Source organism: Piliocolobus tephrosceles, unplaced genomic scaffold, assembly GCF_002776525.5.
Source record: "Piliocolobus tephrosceles isolate RC106 unplaced genomic scaffold, ASM277652v3 unscaffolded_35923, whole genome shotgun sequence".
Taxonomy (NCBI): domain Eukaryota; kingdom Metazoa; phylum Chordata; class Mammalia; order Primates; family Cercopithecidae; genus Piliocolobus; species Piliocolobus tephrosceles.
Genome location: NW_022319780.1, coordinates 15,222 through 26,374, shown reverse-complemented (window position 1 = coordinate 26,374; position 11,153 = coordinate 15,222). Strand labels below are relative to the sequence as shown.

The 11,153-nt window shown below is 55.7% G+C and overlaps 1 protein-coding gene across 1 annotated transcript; it reads right to left on the bottom strand.

Annotated features, from left to right (window-relative positions):
* Positions 1-1,746: 1,746 nt before the first annotated feature.
* LOC113222884 (patatin-like phospholipase domain-containing protein 7) lies at positions 1,747-11,147 on the bottom strand. The gene is made up of 8 exons (XM_026452458.1): positions 10,707-11,147; positions 8,317-8,391; positions 8,050-8,137; positions 7,574-7,653; positions 5,475-5,566; positions 5,183-5,323; positions 4,394-4,553; positions 1,747-2,471 (listed from the first exon to the last, which is right to left on the bottom strand). The coding sequence occupies exons 1-8, from the start codon at positions 10,734-10,736 to the stop codon at positions 2,298-2,300; spliced, it is 840 nt and encodes a 279-aa protein (XP_026308243.1). The 5' UTR covers positions 10,737-11,147; the 3' UTR covers positions 1,747-2,297.
* Between the last annotated feature and the right edge of the window lie 6 nt (positions 11,148-11,153).

Sequence of the window (11,153 nt, the reverse complement as noted above, 5' to 3'; positions counted from 1 at the left end):
GCTCCTCTAGTCCTTTCCCGGCTTTTCTCAGGCCCACAGGTACCCCTTACACATCCAGGACTCCCTGAGAAGTCCACCATAGCTCCAGAGACACACTAACCAGAGGCTCCAAAGAGGCGCACAGAGGTGGGTCTGGTGGCCGGGACCCCACTCTGCCCAAGCCATGTTGGGCGCTCCCTCGAAGATGAGCACCGGCCTTCTAATGGCAGCTCCAAGGAAGTGGGTGTCCTCTCCCTCCCCAGGCCGGCGGCCTCCCCAGCACAGGCCACGCGTCTCACGAGGATACACAGGTCCCAGGGAGCACAATGAGATGCCGAGGTCCCATCCATGCCTCCACCCCAGGCCCCAAACAGCTCAACGCCCACCTGTGCCCATCTGCTGGGGAGCGGAGTGAGCACCCTGGACACCCCAATGTCTGTGCAGCTTGTTACGTGCTTTCTGAGCAGAGGCATGTAGGATGGGATCAGAGGACACCACCCAGGCTCCGGTGCGAGGTTTCATGCAAGGACCTAGTGGTTGGCTCTGCCTGAATGCATCCGAACCAGGGTTCTGGTGAGCTCCGGAAAACTCTCCTAACGAAGGCTAGAGAAACTGAGGTAGAAGTTACCTCGATACACAGCTAACAATGAATGCAAAAGGTATAACTCAAAAGAGTAAGATTAAAATCAGACACCTCTTTTGAGTTGACAGGCATTTAGCAAAATTCAGCTAATGGACACCAAAGATTTGTTTCACTGCATGTAGGTTTTACTCAAAGAAAAAAAGACTAAACAGACATTAAATTCCAGTTAATGGGCCAGGCGCGGTGGCTCAGGCCTGGAATCCCAGCATTCTGGGAGGCTGAGGCGGGTGGATCACTTGAGGTTGGGGATTAGAGACCAGCCTGGCCAACATGGTGAAACCCCATCTCTACTAAAAATACAAAAATTAGCCAGGTGTGATGGCACATTCCTGTAATCCCAGGTACTCAGGAGGCTGAGGCAGGAGAATCACTTGAACCTGGGAGATGGTGGCTGCAGTGAGCCAAGATGGTGCCACTGCACTCCAGCCTGAGCAACAGAGCAAGACTCCCTCTCAAAAAAACAAAAACAAAAACAAAAAACAAACAAACAAAAAAACAACTTCTAGTTAATGACTTGGCATGATGGCTCAGGCCTGTAATCCCAGCATTTTGGGAGGCTGAGGTAGGCTCCCACTTGAGCCCAGGAATTCAAGATCAGCCTGGCCAACATGGCAAAACCTCATCTCTATCTCTACAAAAAAATACAAAGTTAGCCAGGTGTGGTGGTGCACGCCTGCAGTCTCAGCTACTTCAGAAGCTGAGGTGAGAGAATCGCTTGAGCCCTGGAGGCGGAGGTTGCAATGAGCAAAGATCATGCCACTACCTAAGTAACAGAGCGAAACCCTGCCTAAAAAATGATAATCCTCGTGAATGTTGGGCACATGGGGTGATTTTTACTATTTTTGCACATTTTTGAACTGTCCCATAATAAAAAGTTAAAAATCATGAGACAACATGATACATGATTTTTATTTATTTATTTATTTGTTTTTGAGACAGTTTCACTCTTGTTGCCCAGACTGGAGCGCAGTGGCCTGATCTTGGCTCACTGCAACCTCTACCTCCCGGGTTCATGCGATTCTCCTGCCTCAGCCTCCCGAGTACCTGGGATTACTGGCGCCCGCCCCTACACCCAGGTAATTTTTGTATTTTTAGTAGAGATGGGGTTTCACCATGTTGGCCTTGCTGGTCTCAATCTCTCGACCTCGTGATCCACCCGCCTCGGCCTCCCAAAGTGCTGGGATTACAGGCGTGAGCCACCATGCTCAGCCCGGCAGCACCTTTCAAAATTACAAGTGTGCATCCCCTGGGACCCAGCAAGTCCACCCTAGAATTTATCCTGCAGATCAGGCTCCCGTACCGGCAACGATGGGCACAGGAGACCATTCACTGCAACAACGAAAAGCGAAAGACTGGGAGTCACAGAAAGACGGCGCCAGCAGGGAAGAGCCCAGCAGGACCTGCAGGAAACGGGGTGGCAGGTCCCCGGGGAGGGCCTTGGGCCTGAGGAGAAGAGAAACACCTTCCCTGTACGATGCTTTGTGCTTTTTGAATGCTGAACCACACGCATTTATTGCCCAGTTCAAAAACAGTCATTTAAGAGACAACTAAAACCCTTAACCACATGCCCGGCTATTCTTCAATGCACTGTGGCCAGAATGAAGCTCCCTCCTCCTTCCTCCCTCCGTCCTGGACCAAACCCCACTCCCCTCACGTCACTGTAGAGAACTGGCCTTTAACCACTGCCAGCTGTCCAGGCAAGACAGAGAAAACCAGGCCTCTTGGGCTGACCCAGGGGCGCTCTGAGGGCCAGGCAGCGGGGACTCACGGTGATGATGTCCAGGATGCTGAGCAGGCTGTGGACGCTGTCTCCCGCCAGAACCTCTTTCACCACCACCTCGGTGCCATCCTGTGATTGAAAAGCAGAGTGGGCGCCATCAGGTCCCGGACCGTGACGGCAGGGCATGGCGGAGGCTCAGCCCCGCCCAGCGCCGTGGGGCCACGGGCCTGCACCTCTGAGGCGCCATGACAGCAGCAAGTGACTCGGATGGAGGGCAGGGGACGAGACGGACCCGCTGGCCTCAGGGGTACAATGCGCAGGAAGCAGCGGCAAGGAAAACAGAGACGAAGGCGGAGACCCACCTCTCCATCCCACAACTCATCTTCAGTGTGGGGACTGAGGCAAAAGCTCGCAGAGCCTGTTTGTTTGCTGAACTAACTATAAGGGCTCCGAGGACCAATTCAGTTATTACCAGCCTAAATTCCAAAACTTTGATATAATTTTCCATCAGGTTAAAAAAAGAAAAGAAACCATACTATTTTGGTGATTTAACAATGTAAGCACTTCATCTCAGCTTGATCCAGGAAAATTCTTTATGAAATTGCCCAAATCTGGCCCCAGTCCCCTCCATGAGCCCCTCCCATCTAGTCCAGGCCAGAGGGACACGGGTTCTGGTCCTTCAGGAGGTCCCGCACGAGCAGCAACAAAAGCCTCTGCTTCATCAGCTGGGCGGCCCCATCCCCAGAAGCTACTGGCTCCAGCTTCCCCAGATGGGGGAACCAAGCCCCTTTCCCTCCCAATGACCCATCAAGTCCAGCCACAGATGAAGCGACAAACCTGAGAACCAAACACTTTGCCCAGCAGTACTTTTGGTCTAGAAACCCCGACAGGCCGTGCTGGAGCTGGCATGGGGTCAGTGCCCACTGCCGGGGCCACGGTTGGCAGGAGCCCTGCAGGTCAGGGCAATGATCACACAAAGCCCAGGGTCTGCTAAGTATGTGCTTTAAATGAGAACAAGCAATGCGAAGTCTGGGTCGCAACTGCCCGGACAGACAAAGCCACACCACCCTCCGGGGGAGCAACACACGCCGAAGAGGCCACGGCAGGGTCTGGCCCACACCCACCCCTGAGCAGCGATTCAAAGGGCAGAATTTAACAGAGGCAGGAAACAAGTATTGAGCTCCTACATGGATTCATACCTGAATTTTTTTTTTTTTTTTTTTTGAGACAGGGTCTCGCTCTGTCGCCCAGGCCGCAGTGCGGTGGCGTGAACACAGCTCACCGCAGCCTCGACCTCCCAGACTCAAGCGATCCTCCCACCTCAGCCCCCAGGTAGCTGGGACCACAGGTGCTACCACCATGCCTGGATAATTATTTTTTGCTTTTTGTAGAGATGGAGTCTCACTGTGTCGTCCAAGCTGGTCTCTAACCTGTGGGCTCAGGCGATCTTCCCACCGTGGACTTAATTATTTTCTTACAATTAAAATAATTTAATTTTGTTAGAAACCTGAAAATAGAGCAAGGGCTCAATTGATCATGGCAGATCAATACAGTGACTTACTACGAAACCATCAAAGGGAGTACTCCGAGGACTTGGAAGAAACATTTAAAACAGTTGCCAGGCCCAGGCCTCATGCCTGCAGTTCCAGTGCTCTGAGAGGCCAAGAAGGGAGAGTTGCCTGAGCACAGGAATTGCTGACCAGCCTGGGCAACAAAGTGAGACTCCATCTCCACAAAAAAATTTTAAAAGTGAGGCGGACGTGGTGACACACACCTGTAATCCCAGCTACTCGGGAGGCTGAGGCAGGAGGATCGCTTGAGCCCAGGAAATCGAGGCCTCAGTGAGCTGAGATCGCACCACTGCACTCCAGCCTGGGTGACAGAGTGAGACCCTGTCTCAAGAAATTAAATAAAATGTAATAAAAATAAAAATGGTGAGTTTTCCCCCAAAGAAACTAAAATCAAAATTTTGCCTCGCTTTTCAGTGGGAAACGTTTTAGAACCTGAGATGACAGACACGGAGGTGAGTGCCCCGCCACCCTGCGACTCACAGCGTCCTGGATGCAGACCTCCAGCCGCCCGTCCTGCACCACACAGATGCTGGGGTCTGGCGCCCCGGGCCGGAAGATGTGCTCTCCCTCCTGCAGCTGCACAAAGACGATGTGTTTGCAAAGCTCCAGGAACAGCGGCTTCTCAAAGTGGCCCAGGACCCTGCAAAAGCCAGAGGGCGCTGTGGAACGGCCTTCCAGGGGAGGAGGACGGTCTCTGCCAGAGTCTCGAGAGCTCACGGCCACCGACCCCACTGGCGCCACGCCTTGTGCTGTGGGTCCACACGGCTGACTAACAAACCACACGGCATCACTGCCAAACACAACTGTCAACTTCTGAAATTCCCATGAGCCTGTTTTCCATCAGCTCAGAGAACTTCTTGACCCGTGAACCTGAGCCACACGCACACGGGAGGAAGGCAAAGGTGGCCTCCAGGATGGTGAGCTGGGCCAGGGAGTGGAAGGGGTGCAGTCCAGGGGCCAGTCAGCAAGACGGGAGCACAGAGCAGAACCCAGGCTCCAGACTTTGGATCCACCACACCGTTCTCGCTCTTGCTCTGGGTTCATTGCTGAAGATGAAACACTAGGAAATTGTTCAACAGAACAAGAAAGACCTGGTGAAGGAGTCAGCAGACCACGAGGCCCTGCCACGGGGCACAGACACCAGTAGCCCCACGATGGGCTTTGCCAACCATCCTCCAACACAAGACAGCCAAGCTGGAGCCAGTCCCCAGTGAGAAGCTCGGGAGGACGGGAGCTGCAGCAGCCCTCGGGGCTCATCCCCGCTCTTACCGAACATTTTTCAGCATGTACAGAACTTCCGATGGTAGGTGAGAATTCTTCACGTCAAACTCCGTGAGGTCGGCCTCCAGCAGGGAGGGCGGGGGCTCCTTGGGCTGCAGGGCCGGGTATTCCTTCTTGAAACGCAGAATCCTACGAGGCAGAGACACACTAGCCTTGAGCAGACCAGGTGGGTTCAAAACCCACAGCGTCAGCAGCCGACACGCCAGGCAGCTCAGGGTTGGGGAGGCCAGCACTGTGGGGGGCACCCCAGGCAGGATGTGGTCTGAAGGACACTCAGTACCTCTTGGCCAAAGACAGCACCTTGGTCCTCTTCCTGGCCCGCTGCCGGGGCAGCGCAGTGTTCTCCACCAGGGTGTTGGGGAGCGTGGTCACCTGCAGAGCCAAGGGAGACACCAGGCACTGACCCTGCAAGCCGCAAGGTCTTCGTCACGGGGGTCAGTCCTCAGAACCTGCCTGTGAGCCTCCCGCAGGCCCAGCTTCAGCTCCTGGGGTCTGGCTGTGCCATTTCCCCACCCCGCCTGGCCTGTGAGGGAATGTTGGCGGTGAGTGATACAGCCCCACACATCCTTGGGATCATCCTCACTGTCCCCAAATAGCCAACCCTCCAGAGCTCCAGGGCTTCATGCTGGCTGGCCCCGCTGCCCCGAAGGCTGACATCCACTCCATCCTTGGCTTTTGTGCTGTTCAACACAACCCTTTCCTATAACCCTTTAAAGATCCACCACTGTCCCCACCGACCTTCCCCCATCACTTCCCCTGTGACCTGGGGCCACTGCCCACTCTGTCCCATATCTGGAACAGCCTTCTTCCCTTTTCTCAGGCAGTGCCTGCTTGACTGCCCAGAACAGCAGAGGCCTGGGTCACACCCTGTATGCTGGCAGGGCCACCTCACTCGGGCACCACTGCCTGCTGCCCTTCGGTCCAGAGCTGTCGGCCTCGCGGCTTTCCTCCCAGGCCCTCCGCTTCCCTGTCCTCTGTGGGGCCACTGGATGATGGTCGACACTCAACAGATCGCCTCCACTCTGCTCCAGATCGCCCCGCGCCCTGTCCCGGCCGCCCAAGGCTGTTCCAGACCCAGGGTACAGCAGCCCTAACTCGTCTGCCCTTTCACAGCACTTAACGCTGATGAGAACAGATGAGCCACAGACAGACATCCACTCCCTCCCCTCTTGAGTTTCTCAATTTTCTTTCTTTCTTTTTTTTTTTTTAGATGCAGTTTTGCTCTTGTTGCCCAGGCTGCAGTGCAGTGGCACGATCTCAATTCACCACAACCTCCGCCTCCCGGATTCAAACGATTCTCCTGCCTCAGCCTTCTGAGTAGCTGAGATTACAGGTGCCCATCACAACGCCCAGCTAATTTTTGTATTTTCAGTAGAGACGGGGTTTCACCATGTTGGCCAGGCTGGTCTCAAACTCCTGACCTCATGATCGGCCCACCTCAGCCTCCCAAAGTGCTAGGATTACAGGCGTGAGCCACCGCGCCCGGCCGAGTTTTTCAATTTTCTGTGAAGAACACGAATTAGTTCTACAATCAGAGAAAGGTAACAAAGATTGCTTTAAAGGGATCAGTCTGTGTGGTTTCTGTGAAGCTTCTGGGTGGTCTGTTGAGCACTTCCTGGGCCCTTCAGGAGTGCAAGGAGGCGGCCAGGGGAGGCCACTGACAACTCAACTGGCCAAAGACCAGGAAGGGTTAAACCAAGGCTGCTTATTCCCCAGATCGGGGCTTGTTGAACTCGGATTCCTGAGCCCCGGCCCAGGGATCTGTGTCTAGATTCCGGAACCACCCAGACACTCAAAGTGAGCCACGCAGCATTTAGCTTAGATCACACATGCCAGTAATCAGGGAACTTAGCCCCTCCAATCCCAGGGGATGGACTCTGTCCTCAGTCCAGCACCCCAAAGCCTGGCAGAGGCCTCCAAGCTCAACACCAGAGTCAGAAACCTCTGGCAGAGTGTGAGGCCCTCTGCACCCACCGGGCCCCAGCGATGTTCTTACAAAGCAGCTTTCTGTTCTCATTTCTTGTTAAAATAAACATCCACTCTGGGGGCAGACAGGACCTTCTCTCCCCTGCGGCCACTGTCCACCACAGACATTCCCGGAGCTGGCCCTTCAGGCCAGGGGGAGTTGAGGCCTGAGAGGGTGGGGGGTTACTTCTGGGTAAAACGCGCAGGATTCAGCTGGAGGAAGCAGACACTATTGGGCACGATTTATAATGTTCCCCAAACCCTGAGCCTGGTGGCAGAGCTGGGAAGCCGGGGACACGGCAGCACACGCCAAGCACTGCGCGGACTGGGGGCAGCCTGCAGCAGGAGGGGTCCCTCCCACAGGGGCCTGCTCCGGGAAGCCGTGTGCAACCTGGGGCCCCAAGCACCAGCTACCTTCCTCATGATCTTCCGGCCGTAAAACATCACTTTGTCTCTCTTTCGGAACCGGTACTGAGGAGTGGGCTGTGCTTGTCCTGCAGGGGAATGAAGAGACGGCCTGAGGCAGAGCCATGGCACAGGCCTCGTCCTGGACATGCAGGTGTGGCACAGTCAGTACTCTCGTCCCCGCCAGTACCTGGCCATACTCAGACAGCATGAGAGAAGAGGGCCTGGGTGACAGGCTCGTCTCCAACAAAGGGGGCTCTCCCCTCTTCCCACTGAAGCCTTGCTCAGGAGAGGAGAACAGAAAGGGCTCTGAACAGACTTGGCTTCCTGGAACCGACGTGCTCAGCCTGAGCCCAGATGGGCCACTGGATTCTAGCCAAACCCACCGTGGACTTGAGGGCCCCTCCCAGGGACTCAGAACACATCCCAAGGCACCCACACTTTCCCCCAACCCCCGAGGCCAGAGTCAGAACCAAGATACTCACGAAATGGGCTAAGCCTTCTGAACGTGAAAAGGATGAGAACACCAGCCAAGACCAGGGCCAGAAGGGCTCCAACCGCAATCCCCGCCAGCTGGCCAAGAGTGGAGACATGGTGCCCATCAGCAAGGCCACAAAACTAACCCTAGCCCTAAGCCTGCCCCCACCCCAACCACAGGCTGGGCAGGAATGAGCCAGGGGATGGGAGCAGGGAGGGGTGAAAAAGGCCACGGCCCATCCAGGTCTGGCCCCAGGGAAGTGTGAGGTAATTACCATGGTGGACGGTGAACCTTCCTCCGTGAACCACAGCCCCCAAGAGTGCAGAGCGGTGCCCAGGCAGAAGCCAGCCTGCAGCAGAGAGCATGGGGTCAGGGGGGCATGGACGGGCTTCCCAGCCCAGACTTGCTCAGAGCAGCAAGAGGAGAGCTGGGAGTTAGGAGAGAAGTCAGCAGCCCCGGAGACTTCCAGCAAGCAGTGATCTCGCCCGGGGTGCCGGGGTCCTCTGAGCCCCCTGCTACGAAGCATTCAGAGAGCAATCTGGCTTCCTCGGTCACTGGCACACAGCGGTGCAGGGCCATCACTAACACACCTGCATGCTGGTGACACGATCCCTGGGATGCAGGTCTCAGGGAGCAGGCCCGGCCACAGGGGAGGCCAACCCCCCTCTCAGTGTCCCCTCAGCCCCAGCAGGAACAGTGCTTGAAACCCCTATGAGCCATCTGGATTCTGAGAACATTTAACACCAGTTCACATGCCAGACAAGGAGGCAGCGGCGGCCGAGAGGGAGGCCGAGAAGGCTCTGTGTGCTGCCATCTCCTGGAGCAGCGGGACTTCAGAAGTCCAGGTCCACGGGAGGGAGGGAAGAGAGGGTGAGGACAGGATGCTGAGTGAGCGACAGCAGAGGACACTGCTGGTTCCCCAAGAGGTGAAAGAGAAAACAAGAAGACACCAGCCAGACAAGGCAGCCCTCTCCATTCCTGCTGGCATCACATCTTCCTCCCAGGCAGCCAGGAACTGGATAGGGCAGGGGGAGGCCGCTGGTTCAGCCTGCAAGTTTCCACACAAGAGCCGAGGCCTAAAGCAGCACCCACCCATGTCTCCTGCTACAGAGAAGCAGGACTCCCATCCATGTCAGAAAATCCAGGGAAGGGCTGGGCGTGGTGGCTCACGCCTGCAATCCCAGCACTTTGGGAGGCTGAGGCGGGCGGATCACGAGTCAGGAGATTGAGACCATCCTGGCTAACATGGTGAAACCCCGTCTCTACTAAAAATTCAAAAATTAGCCGGGCGTGGTGGTGGCGCCTATGGTCCCAGCTACTCAGGAGGCTGAGGCAGGAGAATGGCGTGAACCCGGGAGGCGGAGCTTGCAGTGAGCCGAGATTGTGCCACTGCACTCCAGCCTGGGCGACAGAGCGAGACTCGGTCTCAAAAAAAAAAAAAAAAAGAAAAAAAGAAAATCCAGGGAAGTCAGAAGAGCACTCAGAAATGCATTTCAAAGACACAATTCTGCACCAAGACAGAATAAGGATGTGCCCAGAAAGCTGAGGCCTTTGAACTTGGTTCAGAAGGCAAATACAAGCCCTGGGAGCTTCTGCTTCAGGACAGGGGCACCCCTACGCTCACTCTCAATCAGTGGGGTGCACAGAAGCACCTACAACCATGTCCTTCACTTAAGGAAGCGAAGTGAGTCCCTCTGAGCCCAGCAACTGCTTCTGGGACAGATTATCCAAGGAAGGCCTATCACACAATGGCCCATGAGCTGGTCACACGCTCTCCTGCAGTGGAGCAGCTCAGCCTTTTCTAGCTTTTCACTGTTGCTTTAATGGGTCTAGTTTTCTGGTTTAGGAAAAAAGGCCTTTGTGATGTGGCTACAGATGTTAGACTAAGAAAAAGAGTCTAGGGCCCGGCACAGTGGCCCACACCTGTAATCCCAGCACTTTGGGAGGCCTAGGCAGGCAGATCACTAAGTCAAGAGTTCGAGACCAGCCTGGCCAGCATGGTGAAACCTGGCCTCTACTAAGAATACAAAAATTAGCCGGGTGTGGTGGCATGTGCCTGTAGTCCCAGCTACTGGGGAGGCTGAGGTAGGAGAATCGCTTGAACCCAGGAGGCGGAGGCCGCAGTGAGCCAAGATCACACCATTGCACTCCAGCCTGGGTGACAGAGCAAGACTCCGTCTTGGGGAAAAAATAAAAAAGAAAGAAAGAAAAAGATTCTAAGCAAAACCATCAGGCAAAGTCCTAAGGGGAAACTGGAATTAGCAACTGTGACTTTAGGAGAAGAAAAGACAAGGCCTCAGGCAATGCCCATGGGCCCCCGCTGGCTGTCCCCCCCCCCCCCCCCCCCGCGAAAAAAACCCCCCCCCCCCCCCCCTGCCGCCCCCCCCCCCCCCGCTCATGGGCCCCCGCTGGCTGTCCCCCCTGTGAAAAAATGCCCATGGGCCCCGCTGGCTGTCCTCGGTGTGAACTCACGCGTCTAACACGCGCTGGTAGCTGTGACAGGCGGCAGAGAGGGGCCAGAACCACCACTCCCACAGTCCTCAGGCACCAAGAAGCCACCGGGCCAAAGAGCGCGGCAGAGCAGTCGCCAAGAGGACCCTTCTCTGGGTCCAGAAATGCCCCCCAACTGGGAAGTCCAGGGATCTGGCCCCCTGAGTTACATACCTCTGGGCTGTCATCTTTCTCTTCCTCCATGGACAGAAACAGAAAAAACTCAGCCTGAGAAAATCAGACAGCCTGAGGCAAACAAGGGCACACCTCTACCCGCTCACGCTCACACCCGGACAGCTGTGGTCTCAGACTTCTCCCTGGGTTCCTTTTCAAGTCAAATCATGTTTCACTGAAAGGTAAATCCCGCTGAAAAAGTCTGTTCTACAGGAAAAGCAGGTGTCTTTTGAGAATCATCTGTCCTCTGTTAGGAGCCACTTCCTTCCCTCTGTAAACAGCCCTCACGTGGCTGTCCTGGAACCCAGAACAGCAGCCAGATGGGGCGGCTCCAAGCAGGTCAAGAGGAGCCAGGCCCAGCGCGGCGGGGGTAGGGGCAGCGCTGCCTTCCGGAAAAGCACGGCTGGAGGGGAGATGACGATGGCGGGGCTGGATCCGGGGTGTGGG

What these genes read in the sequence shown, in the direction of transcription:
- LOC113222884 (XM_026452458.1), bottom strand. Translation starts at nt 10,736, where the DNA reads ATGGAGGAAGAGAAAGATGACAGCCCAGAG. An exon ending in GTGCTGTCTTTGGCCAAGAG is followed by an intron (nt 5,324 to 5,474) that starts GTACTGAGTGTC and finishes TCTGCCTCGTAG; the next exon opens with GATTCTGCGTTTCAAGAAGG. An exon ending in TACATGCTGAAAAATGTTCG is followed by an intron (nt 4,554 to 5,182) that starts GTAAGAGCGGGG and finishes TGGCTTTTGCAG; the next exon opens with GGTCCTGGGCCACTTTGAGA.